The 20,499-nt window shown below is 43.7% G+C and overlaps 1 protein-coding gene across 2 annotated transcripts in view; it reads right to left on the reverse strand.

Annotated features, from left to right (window-relative positions):
* PHEX (phosphate regulating endopeptidase X-linked) overlaps nucleotides 1-18,358 on the reverse strand; it is a 217,992-nt gene extending 199,634 nt beyond the window's left edge. Inside the window, exons 1-3 of one of the 2 annotated variants that reach the window (XM_075913320.2) lie at nucleotides 17,677-18,358; nucleotides 13,611-13,679; nucleotides 10,014-10,175 (exon numbers count right to left, since the gene is read on the reverse strand). In XM_075913320.2, the coding sequence (XP_075769435.2) occupies nucleotides 10,014-10,175; nucleotides 13,611-13,679; nucleotides 17,677-17,800 (355 nt within the window). In that variant the 5' untranslated portion in view covers nucleotides 17,801-18,358. The remainder of the gene's footprint in view (nucleotides 1-10,013; nucleotides 10,176-13,610; nucleotides 13,680-17,676) is intronic. The other variant, XM_006128759.5, reaches the window with a different exon arrangement.
* Nucleotides 18,359-20,499: the final 2,141 nt, after the last annotated feature.

Raw genomic sequence — 20,499 nt, forward strand, 5'->3', positions numbered from 1 at the left:
TCCTGCTTGGCCACATAAACAGCTGCTCGTTGTTCTCCAGACTTCACATGGAAGGAGAAGGGGAGAAATAGTACAGTGCTGATCAAATTGCAGTGCAGGTGATGAGTGCTGATTTACTCACCTTAGGATTCCAATTTTGCATAATTTGCAAAGAACACCCTGCATTTAAATACTACGATTATACAGGGCTCCGAAACTCCAAACAAAGGTCAACAATCAACATGGAAATGTAGGTGGAACTGAAATAGCTTAGCAGGAAATGTCATGAGGAGTGAAATCCATTTACCATCTCAGAGCAAGACTGCAAGCTCAACTTTATCTCACCGTGAACAGCAGCAGTATGTAAGATCTTCCATTTAAACAACATCAGCTCCATCTAAAATGTTTCTTCCCTCTGAAAGACTCTATGGCTTTGAGAGTTACTCCTTAAAGACTGAGAACACTACTGGGATTGATAATCTCTGTAAAACTGAGGGAAACTCTTAAAGTGCACCTAATGTAACTGCAAATCAATGTGGTCTTAAATTAGACATTACACAGTACATGCAATGTAGTTGTAGTGTTGTTGGTACCGAGATATCAGAGGGTATGTCTACACTACAGCACTAATTTGAACTAACTTAGTTCGAATTAGTTAATTTGAAATAAGCTAATTCGAATTAGCGCATCTAGACTTAAAAACTAGCTTGAATTAGCGTTTTGCTAATTCGAACTAGCATGTCTACACTGAGTGGACCCTGACTGAGGTTAAGGATGGCCAGAAGCAGTGCCGGCAGGGCATCAGATTAGGACTTAGAGTGTGGAGCTGCTGCCTCAGGCTAGCCGAGGGCTGTGCTTAAAGGGACCCGATTCCACCCCGGACAGACAGTTCTCAGGGGTTCCCCGCTTGCAAAGTAGTCCTGGCTTGGAGTGCCCTGAGTGCCCACACTCGGCACATCACCGCACTCGGCCATCAGACTGGCTGCACTTGCCGCAGGCTGCCATCTGCAGAGGGGGTCAATCAAAGGGCTTCAGGAGAGTTTCCACCCCGAGGAGCCTGCAGAGCCAGCCCAGTCCTCCCCATCGGGGGCTCGTACCCCATTCCTCCCTCACCTCCTTCCACTTACCCCTCCCTAGCCCCCCTTCCTGATGTACAAAATAAAGGACACGTGTGTTCAAAAATAGAAACTCTCTTTATTGAACAAAACTCGGGGAGATAGGGAAAAGAAGGTGGGTGAGGGGAAGAGAGAGGGTGGGAGAGGGGAGGGCAACTAAAATGATCAGGGGTTTGGAACAGGTCCCATATGAAGAGAGGCTAAAGAGACTGGGACTTCTCAGCTTAGAAAAGAGGAGACAGAGGGGGGATATGTTAGAGGTCTATAAAAGCACGAGTGGTGTGAAGAGGGTGCATAAAGAAAAGTTCTTCATTAGTTCCCATAATAGAAGGACTAAAGGACACCAGATGAAATGAATGGGTAGCAGGCTTCAAACTAACAACAGAAAGTTCTTCTTCACAAAGCAAATAGTCAACCTGTGGAACTCCTTGCTACAGGAGGCTGTGAAGGCTACAACTAGAACAGAGTTTAAAGGGAAGTGAGATAAAGTCATGGAGGTTAGGTCCATGGAGTGGTATTAGCCAGGGGGTAGAAATGGTGTCCCTGGCCTCTGTTTGTGGAAGGCTGGAGATGGATGGAAAGAGACAAATGGCTTGGTCATTGTCTTCGGTCCATCCCCTCCAGGGTCCCTAGGGTTGGCCGCTGTCGGCAGACAGGCTACTGGACTAGATGGACCTTTGGTCTGACCCAGTACGGCCATTGTAAGCTCAGGGCTCAGGGTGGGGGGTCTCAGTGGACCACCTTGATTTTCATGCCAACCTGCTCCTGGGTGGCCAGGCTGGCAGCTATCCTGTCCTAGACGGCCACTTTTCTGTGCCTAGTGCGGAGGTCGTGGATGAGGTCCACGATCTCCGCACTAGACCAGGCGGGTGCCCGCCTCTTGCAGACCTGGGCAGGCTCCCAGGAGCCGCCAGCCTGGTCCCGGGAAGAGGCGGAGGGCTGGGTGGCAGCGGGTGGCCGGCTCGAGCCGTGCCAGGTGCAGGGTCTGCTGGCTGGGTGCTGGCAGGCTTGCACCTGGCACGTGCACCATAGCCAGCCCGTGCCCCTTTAAGGGCTCCAGGGCCGGGAGGGGGGCAGAAGAGTTTCCCTGGTGGTGCCCAGAGTGGCCACCAGGGAAAGCTGGGGAGAGCTAGCCTCCCACTAGTTCGAATTAAGTGGCTACACAGCCCTTAATTTGAACTAGTTAATTCAAACTAGGCATTAGTCCTCGTAGAATGAGATTTACCTAGTTCGAATTAAGCGCTCCGCTAGTTCGAATTAAGTTTGGACTAGCGGTTTGCATGTGTAGCGCCTATCAAAGTTAATTCGAACTAACGTCTGTTAGTTCGAATTAACTTTGTAGTGTAGACATACCCAGAGAGACAAGGTGGATGAGGTAATATCTTTTATTGGACCAACTTCTGTTGATGAGAGAGCAGGACATCTGATGGATGGAGGCGAGGTGCAAAAAGAGACAGGTGCCCTGATGCTCAGAGATTTAAAAGGACCAGCAGTTCTGGGCCCTTTTAAAATGCTGTCAGAGGCCCTGGTCACACAGAAGGGCTGGCTGGGGAGAGGGTGAGCTAGTCCTTAGCCCGTCCCTTCTGCCTCAGAACTGTCCCTTGCAGAGCGCCCAGAGCCAGCCTCCCGTCCTTTGAGAGAGAAACTTCAGAGCTCTGTTTTGCTTGAAAGCTTGTCTTTCTCACCAACAGAAATTGGTCCAATACAAGATCTTACCTCATCAGCCTTGTCTCTCATCACATAGTCCAAATCACCAGTTAACTACAAGAGAATACATAAAAAACAGATAAAATTTCCATATAATTCCAAAAATATCAATCAAAGTTTGATGTTAGGTCATTAATTGAAAAATGGGGCCGTGTAATTTTGACTTTGACCTAGATTCAGGGGCCACAACTCTATCTGAATTTTGGCTATTTGAGTGTTTTATTGTATATTGCCATACAGTGGGTGAAATCTTGATCTTCTTGAAGTCAATGGAAGCCTTGTAATTGACTTTAATAAGTTATGACTTCACCCATTACGCATTGTTCAAATGTTGTTAGATGGGGTTCACGTAGAGGTGTTGGTCCAGGAGTGGGCAATAATTTTTGACGGGGGGCCATGCCAAGATTTTGGAAAGTGGTTGGGGACCACACTCTTTGATATTAGTGGAGGAGATGTGGGGTCTGGGATGGAGGTTGGGTGCAGAGGGGAGCTTGAGGTAAGGGATTGGGATGCAGGAGGGAGACTGGAGTCTGGAAGGGAGTTTGGGTGAAGGACGTGGTTGTGACCTAGGGCAGGGGACTGGAGTGAAGAGGTCTGGGAAGTGACCTAGGATACGAGGGGATTGTGATCTGGGGCAGGAGATTGAGGTGCCAGATCTGGGAGGAGGTATGGGTACAAGAGGGGGACAGCGAGTTAGAGTATGTTGATTGGGGGGGCAGAGGATTGAAGCAGGGAGGGGTTGGGGTGCCAGAGGCAGGCTGTGGCCAGGAGACTTACCAACCAGCAGTCAAACCAGCCTGCCTGCAGAGCTAAGGCTTGCAGAGCTTAAAATGTTTCCCAGCCAGCCAGCTTGCCTACCCAGCCATGTGTTTCCATGAATAACTGAGCCAAGGAGAAGGGGTGTGGTTCTTTTTGGCTGCCTGTTATTCCAACAAGCAGCTCCCATTGGCTGGTTTCTGGCCAGAAACTGGCCAGTAGGATTGTGCTGGGGGCGGGGGTGGCTCCTGAAGCTTTCCGCCTCCCCTCCAGTTTTTAAACAGAAATGGAGCCCGGCAACCACATTTCTGAACAGTGTGTGGGGCTGCGGAGCAAGCATGGGAGCCTGCCTGGGGCTCCCTGATGCCTCCATGGGCTGGATCTGGTGTCTTGTTGGGCTGTATTTTGTCCAGGCCTCTTTTGTTCTCTTTGTTTTAAGGGGCTCACATAGAGGTTTTGGTCTATTTGTTTAAAAAAAATAATTCTCAATCATATATGTATGGAAAAATATTTAAATGGGGAAACAATACTATACATTTTAGTTTGAATTTGTTTTGAGTAAGGCAAAACCATCAATTGTTTCATATTCCTATGGACTGAACCCAAACTCTACAACCAAATGAAAATCAAAAAATGTGTGGGCTTTAGGTTTGCAATACTAAAACATAAATCACCCACCCAAACAAAAAACATAGCTTTCTTGACCTCTCTTTATCTATCAAGCAATAAATGAGGAGAAGAGGGCAAATGGAGTACACATCAATTGAGGTGGACACAGGCAAAATGAAGACAGACATATGCATGGATTTATTTGGAAAGTCACAACTTTTCTTAAATTTTCTTAGGTTAAAGTGGTGCTAGACACCCATCATCCATGCTCTCCTATAAGCAGACATCGTATGCTGGAACAGAGCCAAAGGAGGATCCACATGGCCCCTGTGCTGGGAAAATCCTGGGATCCAAGGGACACCTCATTTCAATGCCACTCTCAGCCATTCCTTTCATTGTTATTCACCATCAGGGCAAAGATATCTTTCATAGACAGACTGCTTATATACTCCCGTCACTCTGACTACTGATACTTGCCTTGTTCTTTACCTTATTCTGGGCTCTTTTTTATCAGCATCCTGAAAGAACTAACTGTGGTCTCATCTCTGGCTTCTAATGTGTGTCACCCAAATCCTGCCTTCACTGAATCTCACTCCTTTGCTACTGCTTATCAGCAGTCCAGTTCTAACCCTTGTACCACTGTCTACAAAGGGTTGGGAATCTCTCTGTTTCCTGTTGTCCATGAATCCAAAACCAAGACACTTCTGTTTTCATTATGCCCTTGAAAACAGAATCCAATGACCGTGACTTTCCAAAAACCAATACCTAAGTCTCCTCCTGATGTTTGCTTTTCTATTTTAAAATGTTCAAAGATTAGTAAAGAAACCCCAAAATATTTTATTTTAAGTAAGAACATACCATAAAAATTGCCTTCCATCTATATCATAGGAAAGAAAATAAATACTAAAAACAAGACTGTCTGCCAGAACTATTAGAGTGCCAAGGCAGATGAGGTAATATCAAGTTAGTCCAATAAAAGCTATTACTTCACCTACTTGACTCTCTAATATCCTAGGACTGACATGTCTACAACAAAATGTGCCCAAATTATATTATCGGAGTAAGGTTAATAGTTTTCTTTTATGTGGCAAATAGTTCATAACCTGGAACTTAAATAGCAAAGTGTCCTTTGAAGATTGTTTTTTCTTGGTCTACAACTAGATGTGAAACAGGGACAACTAGAATAAAATACAAGGCACCATTGAGAGTAGTTAAAAGACCCAAGCCATTTTCAATATGGTTGCCTAAAGTTAGATATTTCAAGTCTGTATTTAGGCCCATAAATAGGGGGCCTGACTTCCACAAGGTTCTGGGCATTCATTAACTCCCACTGAAAGGGGCTGAAGCAGCCAAAGCAGGGATGTGCCCTGCTGCACCAGTGGGAGGTTATAAAATATGGTATAGCCGGGGGACTGGGAACTGTACAATGGGACTGGGAACTGTACACCTCGTTCCACGGGGAGTAACGGTAGTTCGGAATAGGATGCCTAATCCGAACTACCTAGTCCATACCGCGTGTAGATGTGGGCACGGAGTCCGAACTAGCGGACATTTAAAAATGGCGGCGCCCGGCAATATGCAAATGAAGTCCGGGAAATTCAAATCCCGGGCTTCATTTGCAACTTCGGTTGCCTACATTAACCACCCTAGTTCGAACTAGGGTGGTAGTGTAGACATACCCTAGGACACTGGCAATGCTTCACTTCCACCCCCTGTGTCATCCTGGGGGGAAACTGCGGAGAGAAACTGGCCAGAGACTCCTCTACTGGTTGGTGCAGAAGCAGCCAAAGCAGGAAGCCTCTGCACACTAACAGCATTTTCTACATTTTTGACTGGACTTTTTCTGCCACATACTGATTAGCTGTTTGCGCCAATCCTTCCCCTCCCCACCAACTCCCTTCAGCTCATCTTCACTCCACACCTGGTCCTCTTATCTCCTCCCCTGCCCTGTTCCCTCATTCTCCTTCCCTTTTCTTTCCATGTTGCCAATCTCCTCGTCAGTAAACCCACCTTCCCAAAGTGTTTAAATATGGGGTTTAGGTTGGTTTCCTTCACTAGTGTGATCTGTAGAAAGGGCTAATACCCCCCAAACAAAGGTAGGTGGTGGGGATGAGCAAATAATTTATTTTTCAGTTTGGCCAGCAAACCAAAACATCAGAAAATAAAAATGGGGAATACTTACACACAGTAGAACCTCAAGAGTGATGAACACCAGAGTTAAGAACAAAACTACTCAATCACACATCTCATTTGGAACCAAAAGTACACAATCAGACAGCAGCAGAGACCAAAAAAAGCGGGCAGATAGAATACTGTGTTAAACATTACCAGGGCTCGCCAAGTGGCAGTGAGTCCCGCTCACCAGCTGCGCGGTTCGGCACGCTGCGCATGCGCAGACTACACTGCGCATGAGCTGACAGCGCTGCATGGCTGTGCAGGTTTGTAATCTACTTGCCACAGGTGAGTAGATTACACTAATTGTCGAGCCCTGAACATTACTAAAACAAATAAAATAAAGGGAGTGTTTTAAAAAGGTTTGACAAGAGAACAAAACAGTTTCTGTGCTTGTTTAATTTAAATTAAGGTGGTTAAAAGAAGCATTTTTGTTCTTCATAGTAAAGTTTCAAAGCTGTATTAAGTTAATATTCAGTTGTAAGCTTTTGAAAAAACAATCTTAATGCTTTGTTCAAAAGTTACAAACAATTCAGTTACAAGCCACTACCAACTCCTGAGGTGTTTGTAACACAGAGGTTCTACTGTATTTCAACAAAGTTCTTCTGCTTCAACTAGAAAGACTGAGAGCAGAATAGGCTAGTGGTTAAAGCACTCCCTTGGCACAGGGCAGACTTCAAGCCAAGTCTGTGCATTAATGCAGTAGTTCCCAACTATTTTTATACCACAGACCAGCAAACCTATTCACAAACTTTTGGCAGACCGGTAACATTTTATTTGAATATTTACATATTCATTATGCAAATAAATATTCAAATTTGTAAATAAAACATTACCTGTCTGCCAAAATTTGTGAATGGGATTGCTGGGCCGAAGTATAAAAAGTCCCAGTGCCAGCCCTAACCCCCAGAGTCCTCCACCCCTCCACTATTCCCCAGCACCTGCCTGACTCCAGAGTTCCCTGCACCCAACCCCTCCAGCGCCAGCCACCCACCTTCAGAGCCTCCCAGTGCCAGCTGCCTGCCTCTTAAAGCCCCCCACCACTTAGAGCTCCCCAGTACTAGCCCTGCCCCATAGCCTCCCCCCAGTATTAGCTTCATACCAAGAGCCCCCCAATGCCAGCCCCCTGCCTCTAAGCGTCTCTCATCTCCAGAGGCCCCAGTACTAGGCACATCCCCGTTGCCCCCAGTCTCCTCACTTAGCCCTGCATTGCTTCCCTGCTACCAGCTGAGCACTGCTGCCCAGATCCCAGCTGCTCTAAGGCTGCCATGCCAGGTTCTGATCAGCCCTCCCACTGCACAGCAAACTGCTCTTCCATGGATGGGAGGAGACGCCACCTCCACCTGGTGCTGGTTGGCTGAGAGGTGGAGCAGGACACGCCTCTCTCACAAGCCGCAGTGGGAGGGGAGGTGCTGGGCAGTATAACCCACCGCAGCCCCGAGAGCTGCTGCGGCCCGGCAGCCAGCAGCCCAGTGGTTGGGAGCTGCTGCACTAATGAATATTTAAGCACTTACAGGAAGTCCTCAACTTAACGACCAGATTGTCTTCCAAACGTTCCTTTGTAAGTTGGTTGTTTGGAATTCGGAATGCATTTTCCCATAGAAACAGTGTGGTTAATAGTTAAGTTCCTGGGCTAGCCCACAAAAGCCTATTTAACCCATCAGGTAGCTGAACTGCTGTATATGTGCAATGAAAATAGTAGAACTGGTTTTTTATTCAACCTTGAATGATGGTGCTTGAGGAAAAGCAGGTTTCATTCGAAGAGGATGAGAAGGTAGATGGAGATTCCGAAGGGGACTTCTGGGCTTCCCCGCCTGCCACACTTCCCTCCACCCCACTCCCCCGCCCCGTGGGCTTTGCACTGGCTCCTTGGCCAGTCCCATGCTCTTACCACCCTCTCTCCCCACTGTGAGCTGCACCCTGTCCTCATTCACCAGGAGGCAGTGAACAGAGGCTGGAGGATTCCGGAGGAGCAGAGGGTGGCGGTGTAGCCAGCAGCTGGAGAGAGGCAGCAGCTTCTCCTTCAAATCACCCCTTCCCTCTAACCACTAGCGACACGACTACCTCCTGCTCTTTGGGAGTCCTTCAGCCAGCAATTGCACTGCTGTCCACCACCTGTGCCTCTTCCCTGCTCCCTTGAGACAGCAGGCCTGCTTTTGTTTGGATGTGTGGAAGCTTGTAACTTGAAGAGTGCCTGTATATATAAAGTGGAGCCCCTTCAGTACAAGAGATTAGAATAGCCCACTGCCTGGTGATCAAGGCACTCACCTGGGTGGGGGACAATGGAGTTCAAGTCTCTGTTCTAAAATGGACATTCAAACCTGAGTCCCAGGACAAGTGCCCTGCCCACTGGTCTAAAGGGGGAACACGCACGCACACACAGTCTCTTGCTATAATGCTCATTAAATCCAGTTTACGTAGGGTTGCAATCTGTGCATGACATGAAGCTGCCTGATATGTTGTGCTGGCAGCAGTAAGATTAGGAAAGTACAACTTAAACCAGCTTCCAGCAATAGGTTTCACTGGGACAGAGGCATCCTCAAGAAAGACCCAACCCAGCAATCATATTAGATCATGTTCTATAGTGTTTTAACTGAGCACAGTTATAAAAGCAGTGAGTGGTATCCAAATTGAAAATGCACTGTAAGCTGCCCTTACTGCAGAAAGTTAGTTGGAGAAAGCTTATAGGATGCACCCCAAAATCCCTGAGGACGATAAATCCAATAAGTCTATGCTACTGCAACACAAAAGTGCTGATCACTCTCTACTCTGCTGTGCTCAGAGCAGACTTATTTCAGCAACACATTTTCACTGTACTATGTTAAGGCACTTAAAGGATAATATTAAATCTTGCACAACAGTCTCCCTTCCATTACATGACTCACAGTTTTAGTCAAGATTATAAAAATCTAGCACTTTATCCTACCTAACAATCATCCTTCTTCCTTCTTCCTTGGTAGAACTTCCTGCTGAGGTGGCACTGCTACAGAGTCCGGTGCAAAATCAAGTCATATTCAGATAAAAATATCTACCTCCCTACACATATCCACTTCAGGCTATTTTTCTCCATAGACACACGTTCCTTTAAACAGTTTTCTGTTTTTCTGATGGCAGTTCAAGTATTTTAATGGCAGCCACACACCTCAAGGCCTTATATACCAGCTGGGTAAGGAATTTAAATGAAGCAGAGTACAAAAATCTGATCTTTCGTCTATGTCAATGAAGAAAACATACTCAAAACATTGCAAAACATAGTTTTTCATCAGTCTGTTCCCTTTCAAATGAACCAGTGAGACAATGTTTTGTAAATTTCCCCACAGTAAACAGCCTAAAAAAGGTATCTGATCACATCCTGCAATCTTTCCCTTTGATAGCATTCTCTGTTGGATGCACAATGGGTACTGGGTTGCCAGAAGAAATGTTCTTTCTGCGCGCACACACATTTTCTCTTGATTGTTGTTGTTGTGGTTTTTAGTGTTGTTTTTTGATAACATACTCTTATCAAAAGCACCAACAAAAATGTAATAAAAAGAGAAAGTGATGTTGTTCTGTTGGCTGTTAATCAACATTGATTGAAATAAAGGAAGGGCATGGATTCAATATTCATTCCATTTAAGCCAGCTGACAAGCAGCAATGAAAAGAGTTCTTACTCCTTTCAGAAAGAATATATTTACCTTTCAACTTGAGGTCCACATTTTGCCTCAGCCAAGGATAAACTCCATAGTTTGATGAGTCTTCAGGAATGGGATTATTAGATGTCCACCCATCACAGGCAAACCGAAAAAAGTTCTCACAGGGATCCACGGACTGGTTTACTTTGCTTAAGATGGAGGCAGCTGCAAAGTATCACATGGATTTATGGAATTTTTGGCAAAATAAAAAATTATGCAAGATTTTATTCACAAAATGACAGTTAATAAAGCAAGACTTTTCACCTTCATTTGAAATGTTGTTGTCTTGCTATTTCCAGAATCTATCTTTGCCTATACATAAACTAAATACCAGTCAAAATATTTGTGCATTCATTGTAATAATTCATTTAGACCAACCTGCCATTTATTGCTATGAGATATGGCTATCTGTGCAGCCAGACCTATGAAAAGCTGAACTCACTCTGCATCTTTTTATAGCAGGGCTACTCAACTTTGGAAACTCTGGGGGCCACAATGATACTCACAGCACATGCTGAGGGCTTCAACTTAAGTGTGGTTGCATATATACATGTGTGTGTGTGTGTGTGTGTGTGCAAATATATGCAAATAGGTTCTTTCACACTGATGGGCATGAATGCAAAGATTAAGGCAAGACTACACAACACAACACATTACCCAATTTCCACCCATATGACAGCACTTTTAATGAGAAATGACAGTCCAGGAATTTAACTACTAAAACGCATATCAATAGAAGACCATTATATTGACTGCTTTTTTGTTTTGGCTGCCACCCGCAGGCCGCATGTTGAGCCCTGCGTAAACCCAAACTGCACCTCGGGCCACAAACAAATGGGCCGCGGACCACATGTTGAGTAGCCCTGCTTTATAGCTTGGGCCCATCTTTACTAAATGTAGCACCTACTGGATGCTTTACCCTTAGGCAATTTTTGTACAGCTTTTGAATAGTTGTGAGACAAGCTGTGACCTAGACCTCAGGGACACACAGAAGTGATGCATTATTCAGTGCATTTTAAAGACAGTTGACTTGAGTAGCTCTCCAACTCTGACTCTGAAGTCTATGCACAGAGCGTCAATTTTTGCTGACACAGCAACAAATGTCAGGCCACTTGTATATTTGCACAACTTACAAACATAAGCAAGAGTTCAGATAAAATACGAGCTTCCATTTTTCCTATAGCTCAAAATAAGCCCCATATTTTGAGGTTCTCAAACACTGAGACAGTTTATTCCACACTATGGTTTCCTCTTTTTTTTTCTCCCTCTCTTATCCTCCAGGGTTCAGCTGCAAGTGCCTAAATACCCTGCCAAAAAAAGGTTGTTGTTAAAAGGAACAAAATAGAAGCAGTAACTGTAGAAAATCTCATTAAAAAGTTTATTCTTATGAAAAAGTTTATTCTTATGAAATTTCCAAACCAATTCTGCAGTCTCAAAAAGTGCAGCTAAACAATAAGGGCTCGTCTACATTGGCCCCTTTTCCGGAAGGGGCATGGTAATTTTTGAAATCGTAATAGGGAAATGCGTGGGGAATTTAAATATCCCCCGCGGCATTTAAATAAAAATGTCCGCCGCTTTTTCCCAGCTTTTAGAAAAGCCGGAAAAGAGCGTCTACACTGGCCCCGATCCTCCGGAAAAAGCGCCCTTTTCCGGAGGATCTTATTCCTACTTTGAAGTAGGAGCTTCCATTTTGAAGTAGGAATAAGATCCTCCGGAAAAGGGCGCTTTTTCCGGAGGATCGGGGCCAGTGTAGACGCTCTTTTCCGGCTTTTCTAAAAGCCGGAAAAAAGCGGCGGACATTTTTATTTAAATACCGCGGGGGATATTTAAATCCCCCGCGCATTTCCCTATTGCGATTTCAAAAATTACCATGCCCCTTACGGAAAAGGGGCCAATGTAGACGTAGCCAATAGGTTTCAAATGCAATCCAAACTCAGAGACGTAGCAAGGGTGTTATGTGCCTGGGCGCATAGGAAAAATTTGCACCCCTCCCCCTCATCGCCGCCGCATGGCAGGGCCCCAAACCTGAAACACAGCAGAGCCCGACCCTTCGGGGGGGGGCAGAGCTTGTACCATGTCTTCCCCCACCCTCTCCAGTTTGGAGCCGAGCCCCCTCATGCACTAACCCACCAGCGGAGATGGAGGAGGGTCAGGCTGGGAGCAGAGAGGAGGCTTCAGCCGGCGGCGGTGGGCGGAGGAGGAGCAGGCAAGCTGAGGGATGACAGGAAGAGCAGGGGGGCCTACATTGGCACCCCCCCAGAGTGGCGCCCGGGGGAAACTGCGCCCCCACCCCAGTTCCTCTTTGCTATATCACTCTCCAAACTCTATGCATTAGGAGGTTCATCCTGTTACTAGAAAAAATATTGTCAACTTTATTCTAATTAAATACCTTGACAGTCGGATATTTACTTTCGTTAAAGTCAACCCCCACTGTTTTCAATGGGAGCAGAATTAAGCTAAAACTTAGGGTTTTAGAAAATTTCCTCTGACTTTATAAGGCACTTTGTCTGCAAACATTTACCGCAACCGTGACCACCGGATTCTTTAACTGGGCACAGCAGTCTGCCCGCATGCAACAAGCTACAACACCTTGGCCATTGTTACCATACTTGGTATTTAGTATTTGCTATACCAGGCTCTCCAGCATGTTATAAAATGCTGCTGACTAGTTTTGCTGACTAGTTACTTGGTTGGCTGCTGAAAAGGAAACGTAATTAGTATGAACATTCCTAAAAGAGACTTTATCCATCATTTGACATCCAGTAAAACAGGATACAGTAGAACACAATATCAATACTAAAACAAAAGTGAAAAAAGAACTACCATAAATTACTGCTGAGTTGGTTTTGTTTCCAAGCCTCCTTGAGAGAAAAAGGAGTCATGGAACAGTAGAATAGAATCAGTATTTCATATGTCTTTCAACCAAAGTATTGTAATCTTACTATATATTTGAGAAATGTGTCTGTCCGTCCATCCATCTGTGAGTTCGTCTGTTCAAGCACTCCTTCTAAATGGTAAGAGCTAGGACCACCACATTTGGTAGGCAGCTTCCTCTTATCATAACTTAAAGCACAGTCAGGGTTTGGATGTGCCAGGACAATGAGATGTGCCTGGAATTGGTTTGTTTCTCATAGAATGGACAAGGAAGAGTCTGGCAAGTGGGAGTTATACTGCAAAATGATCATAGGGGCAGGAAAGGGCCAGAAATGGGGACCGGGACAGCCATAATCCCACTGAGCCAGCAGAGGGAAGAGTGGGAAAAGGGACAGCTATCTACTATATATTTCAGAAAGTGTGTTTGTTTGTGTGTCTTTCTGTCCCACTGTCTGGAGACGTGCACCCTTCCCATGGCTGGTGCTGCTGGAGCTGCAGCAGCCATGGACAGCTGCTTCTCACCTGGCCGTAAACTGCTGCGGTGAGAGACGGTTGGGGTTGTCCTCTCTCCCTGGGGCAGCCTACACACTGAACCCCTCACCCCCAACCCCACCCCAGAGAAATAATTTAAATGATGAAAAACAAAAAATTAATTGAATTAAGGATCTGACCAACACTGAAGAAATCTAGTTATGATATAAAACAGGATTGAAAATTGTTGCTTACCGGATTCAATGCATTCTGATGTCAAGCAATACTGTTGCTTAGGATAAAGGTTTATAAGACCTTGGCTAACTGCAAAATGAAAAAAAAAACAAATTGGGATAACTTGTACTGCAATGAATTAATTGTTAGCATTTTGAGTCAGACACAATGAACTCTGTATCTTGCACACTCTGCCACATACATACAAAAGAATGCAACCTTTTTGCCTCTTTTCTCAATAAATTGTACTTGCTAGGTGGGTGCTGAATCGTGTTCCAATGCCCTGTTACATGCAGAGAGCCAGACGAGGGCTGTGTCCAGACTCAGGGGTTTTTTCGAAAAAAGTAAGCTTTTTTCGAAAAAACTTCACCTGCATCTAGACTGCAGCCGCATTCTTTCAAAATTAAATCGAAAGAACGCGGCTTTTCTTTCGACGGCGGTAAACCTCATTTCACGAGGAAGAACGCCTTTTCTCGAAAATGCTCTTTCGAAAAAAGGCGTTCTTGAATGCCAACAGGGCTTTTTAGAAAGAGAGCATCCAGAATCACTCGCTGCTTTTTTTCGAAAAAGTGGCTTGCTTTTTGGAAAGTTCCGCTTGCAGTCTAGATGCTCTTTTTCGAAAGAGGCTTTTTCAAAAGATACTTTCGAAAAAGCCTCTTTCGAAAGAGGCTTGCAGTCTAGACATAGCCTAGGAGATCTGGTGGTCTATGAAACACGTGCTGCTGTTTTGTTCTTTATAAATCTAAAGTCCCTCACCTGCAGACAACATTAAATGGCTAACAGTAGGGCATCACTGGTGGGAAGCCAACGTAACAGAGATGCTAGTTCTTGAACTGACCTCAACATACTGTGTCTTTGCCAGCTTAGAAGATCTCACACCCATTGGTCATTTTAATGTCAAATAAATTAGTGGATACTCTTACATCAGAAGACTATTTTTTTCAAACAAGACCAAAAGGATAATTTAAAATAAAAATCAAATAGCTTTATCATATCCCTAGTGGTTTTCAGTAGAACCATAGCTTTTCAAATGCTTCAGACAGCTACTGTGCGTTAGCTTCTTTACTGGTTTTCAGAAGCTTTCCAAGTCTAATATTTCAAAAGGTTATCCAAAAAATATATGCGCAATTCTTCTGGGGGCTTAAGGAAGAAATCTTTTGAGAGATGCTGTTTTGTAGATCTAGTCTAAGGATGGAAAAACAATTTTGAAAAAAAATTGAAATGTATCACTTGTTTTTGTTTCACGTTGTTTGACAGGGAAGAGCTTTGTGTTTCTTCAATTTTTTCTCTAAATATTTTTGAAAACCCACATTTTTTTTAATTTTGTTTTTCCTCCTTTATTTCCTATTTCCTGAGTGCTTTAAAATGAACAACACCCAAGATTGATGTTGGCAAGTTGTATGTTTAGGAGGAATTCATTTTTTTTCCTTTTTCAGTCTAAAATGTTTCAAAACCTCTCCCACTTTTAAAAAGATACTGAGAAGAAAAAGGGGGAAATGTTATCAAGTGAAAAAAAATAAGCCTAGCCCTTATCCACTCTATTGTGCTCAGTGTTTTAGAAAAAAAAGGAAAAGAAGCAGTGAGCTGGGAAAAATCTGACATTTCAAAATTATTTTAGTTTTCAAAAACAAAAACAAAATTTCAACACAAGCCAAAACCACTTTGTTTTGTTTGGAATTTTCCTGTAAAAATTAAAATTTGAAATACCTTTTTGTTTTTAATTAAACCATATTTTAGGGAAATTATTTTACCTGAAAAGTTTTAACCAGCTCTATTGTCTTGCCTTCTGATATTACTAGAATACACTGTTGCAAACAATTGTGATTACTTTACCCATTCATTATATGACAGCTATTTTACATCTACTTCTTAAGGTTAATTTCAGACTTCTAAGGTAAAAAGGAACTATAAATACCTGAATGTGAGAACACTTAAAAGCCATAGAAATTATCTCAATAGCTTTACAGTTTGTTAAGTCCAAAGCTAACAACAAAGAAGGGGCAAAGGGTATGGAAATCAAACCTTAAATTGCCTTAGTCTCTGATCTTGCTGCCAGAGAAGGAATGGAGAATGATATTTCCTTCCCCTCTGGCCCCACCACCAAAGAAGATTAGAGTGGGCCACGAGTTACTAAATGTACATAGGATTAAGGGCTTTTAAAGATGCTTAATGAGAAACTGAATGGTAGGGCTTTCAAAGTTCATGGAGACAAGTTGACCAGGGAAGGGTGTGACTGTGGAGCATTTGGCATTTTATATGGACTCATAGCCAGAATTTTAAACTACCCACCCCTGGCAGAGCCGCCAAGGGAAAGTAACAGTTCAGCAGTAACAAGATGGATGGGATGTTCAGGGACATGCCACTCCTATGTGAATCAGCTTTTCTTCCAGGAAGAGAACTCTGTTAAAAGTTTATTGGCATACTCTGACATAAGCTGGTTAAGCATCTTGCTAGAGGTCTTGCATTTTTATGCAGAAAATAAAAAACAAGAAACCCCACTAGTCAGAGAGAGACTTTTCCAGTTTCTTGTAAATTCAGACTCTGTGTTTCAGAGATTCTGGGCACCCAAAAGTCCCAGTAAGATGAAGGAGAGTTATGGATGCTGGAGGTCTGGATCCTGCTCCCGAAGAAGTCTGTGGGAGTTTTCCCATTGGACCACCGGGTGCAGGACTGGCCCCATTGTTTATATAATTGTCTCTTGAGCATTATATATTTTTGCTTGCATGTCCTGTATAATCATTGCATATAGAACCTTGCATCTTCAGTGAACTTTAGTGATTTAAGCTTATATATTACCTAGAAATAATAAATTCAAAGAAGAAACAATCCCTCTTTCTATTATTATTCTAGCTATATGATACTCTATTCTTTTAAAGTGAAAAAACTGCTCTGGAATCAGTATTTTGTACTCCAACTGTGGATCTGATTCTGCCCAGAAGTTATGAGTTATGGATGTATGAAGTTTCACACTTAGATGAATTCTCTGAGACTCCTTGTGTCCTACGTGCAGTTGTTCTTTTAAAAGTTGTTTTTACAGTTACTCATGTGTAAGTGTTTGCAGGCTCAGGACCAAGATACTGGAGCCTGTTGCTTTAAATTTTCCATATAAAAGCTTTTTGCTGATGGACAAATGATTTTTTAAAAGTGGTTATCAGTATAAAGTCCGAGGCTAGTATACTTTTCGAATAAGACCACAAACGATCTGAGAGAAATAAAATGCATTCATAATTTTAAAGGCCAGATTCACAACTGTATAAAGTAGCATAACCCTGTCTAATAAAAATAAAACGACACTGATTTATTCCACGTAAGGATCTGGCTCTGTTGAGCTTTTATGAAAGACTGCCTTTTTAGATGGTTTTCATTTAATAATAGGCATCTTTGGAATGTCATTTCACATTGTTATTCCAATTCATTGTATAGATCTGTGTATGTACTTTACTGTAAATGAATTTTACTGAATATTGCTTAAATGCCACATGTTGGAGAGGAAAATATTCCTTCTTCACTCTGTTCAACTCTAGTAAATTAATCTGATGCAAATAGTTTAATTTCAACCAGCATGCATTTGATTGCCATCTTTCCAAAGAAGATTCTGCAATTCATCAGAAAAATAGTAACTGTTTCTAAAAAAGTGTGGAACATTTAGTCAAATCCTAATGGAAACCAGATGAAATGAACATCCATAATGATTCCATAAAGCACACATACAATAGCTCAGTTTTCTGCAAACAGAAAATATTAACCTATATTAGTCAGAATCTATCAATTAATCAGTGTAATTAAGTCACAATCATACTGTCTCTCCCCAAAGTCTAGAAGAGCACAAGTTTTAAAAGAGTACATTCTACTGACTACTTAAATTCAGGTGAAGTATTCAAAGCTATAATAACTGGTGTTGCAGCTCCCAACTATAATAGTTTGTTTTTAAAATGTCTTTATTGAAAGATTTGCATTTCCATTTATATAAAAGAAGAAAGGATATAGCCAAAAATGTGTGTAGGTAAGACATATAGTATTTGCATGCAGGGAAGTAGAAGAAAACCTTGAGAGTTTCAATTTTGCTCATGTATAAGTTTTAACTTACCCAAGAAAAGTACAATTCCAAGCACTACGGTAACACTTATGAACACACCAAGGGCTATCCGAATGGCTTTGCTGGCAGTCCTCTTTGTACCTGGCACTGAGTTACCTGTTGCCTCTCCTTCCATTAGAATGAATTTAGAAAGCCTTGAGAAAAAAATCTTGTTTTCTTTCTACTGTTGTTGTGCCAGTACTTCAGCTTTTCACAAGCCCAACGTTTAAGCTCTGTCTTTTCTGTCACAATCTTATTTCAGCTTAAAGTTCCTGTTGTGAACCATTTCCTAGCTCACACTCCAAAAGAAAAACACCAACATAAAACACTGGCTCCCTTAAGTTTTCTCTGATCAAGACTTGGGATGAGACACAGTGACTACTTTATTTACAGCTCTTGCAGTTTGCAAAGTCTGTATGAATCAATTGCTTAATAACCCCCTTTCTCAATCCAGAATATGAATATTTCACAATATTGCTGAAGAGATACTTTAGCTACTCAAACATATAGTGATAAAACCCTTTTCTATAGAAACTAAACTTCTGGCAAACTTTTTCTAACATTAAAATCGGTGGTGTGGCTTTTCTTGCTGTTATTTTAAAAAACTAATTATCTACTGAACATAATTCATTTTTCTTCAATCATCCTTGCTGCATCATTGTCTTCATTAGAAAAGACGTCCTCTCATGTGTTCCAATCCTTTTATAATGTTTCCTTGCTGGTGGGGGGAGGAGAGATTGGGATATCCTGTAGTATTTTATTTTGGGAACTTTGTGTAGGATACTATATTCCAAAAATCATAGACATGCTCAGATGCAGGGCAAAGTAGTAATTAAGACAACCTATAAAAGAATTCTCTCTTTCTTTTTTAATTTCAGACAAGCCATATTCCTGGTCCTGTGGTCCTGCTATATATGTAAAAGACACTCAGGTTCTGAATTAAGCACTTCTGTTATTATGATAGCAGAGAACATATCCAATTGAGGCAATTCTGGATAGGAGAAGGTTTAGCTACAGGGATTTCGGATTTTCCCTCTGGTCTGAGCCAACTAAGGATTCGTGGTCCAGCTTTAAAACTGATCCCCCCTTACACTGACCCTACCCAACAAAATATTCCTTGTGAGATATCATTTCATAGAATCATAGAACCATAGAGCTGGAAAAGACTTCTGAAGGTCATCAAGACCAGCCCCCTGCTCTAGGCAAAATCAATCCCAACTAAATCAACCCAGCCAGGAGTTTGTCAAGCCGAGACTTAAACACCTCTAGGGATGGAGACTCCACTACTTCCCTAGATAACCCATTCCAGTGCTTCACCACTCTCCTATGGTATGTCTACATTACAGCGCTAATTCGAACTAAGCTAATTCGAACTAACGCATCCAGACTAAAAAAATTGTTCGAATTAGCGTTTTGCTAATTCGAACTACCATGTCCACATTAAGTGGATCCTGAACCGGGGATAAGGATGGCCGGAAGCAGTGCCGGCAGGGCATCAGATGAGGACTTAAAGCGTGGAGCTGCTGCCTCAGGCTAGCCGAGGGCTGTGCTTAAAGGGACCCTCCCTCACCTCCTTCCACTTACCCTTCCCTAGCCCCCCTTCCTGATGTACAAAATAAAGAAAACGTGTGGTCAAAACTAGAATCTCTCTTTATTGAACAAAACTCGGGGAGACTGGGAAAAGGAGGTGGGAGAGGGGAAGAGAGAGGCTAGGAGAGGGGAGGGCAACTAAAATGATCAGAGGTTTGGAAGAGGTCCCATATGAAGAGAGGCTAAAGAGACTGGGACTTTTCAGTTTAGAAAAGAGGAGACTGAGGGGGGATAGGATAGCGGTCTATAAAAGCATGAGTGGGGTGGAGAGGGTGCATCAAGAAAAGTTCTTCATTAGGTCCCATAATAGAAGTACTAGAGAGCACCAAAGGAAAGGAATGGGTAGCAGGCTTCAAACTAGTAACAGAAAGTTCTTCTTCACAAAGCAAAGAGTCAACCTGTGGAACTCCTTGCTGCAGGAGGATGTGAAGGCTACAACTAGAACAGAGTTTAAAGAGAAGTGAGATCAAGTCATGGAGGTTGGGTCCATGAAGTGGTATTAGCCAGGGGGTAGGAGTGGTGTCCCTGCCCAAAGTTTGTGGAAGGCTGGAGAGGGATGGCACAAGACAAATGGCTTGGTCACTGTCTTCGGTCCATCCCCTCCGGGGTCTCTAGGGTTGGCCGCTGTCGGCAGACAGGCTACTGGGCTAGATGGACCTTTGTTCTGACCCAGTACGGCCATTGTAAGCTCAGGGCTCAGGGTCGGGGGTCTCACTGGACCACCTTGATTTTCATGCACACCTGCTCCTGGGTGGCCAGGCTGACAGCTCTCCTGCCCTAGACGGCCACTTTCCTGTGCCTAGTGCAGAGGTCGTGGACGAGGTCCACGATGTCCGCACTAGACCTGGTGGGTGCCCGCCTCTTGCGGTCCCAGGCAAGCTCCCGGGAGCCGCCAGCCTGGTCCCGGGAAGAGGGAGAGAGCTGGGGGGCATCGGGTGGCTGGCTCGAGCCGTGCCAGGTGCAGGGTCTGCTAGCTGGGTGCTGGCAGGCTTGCACCTGGCACGGGCATCGTAGCCAGCCCGTGCCCCTTTAAGGGGTCCAGGGCTGGGAGGGGGGCAATAGAGTTTCCCTGGTGTTGGCCAGAGTGGCCACCAGGGAAAGCTGGGGAGGGTTAGCCTCCCACTAGTTCGAATTAAGGGGCTACACACCCCTTAATTTGAACTAGTAAGTTCGAACTAGGCTTAGTCCTCGTACAATGAGGTTTACTTAGGTCGAAGTAAACGCTCTGCTAGTTCATATTAAGTT

Source organism: Pelodiscus sinensis, chromosome 1 (assembly GCF_052426305.1).
Source record: "Pelodiscus sinensis isolate ZL-2025 chromosome 1, ASM5242630v1, whole genome shotgun sequence".
Lineage (NCBI taxonomy): Eukaryota > Metazoa > Chordata > Testudines > Trionychidae > Pelodiscus > Pelodiscus sinensis.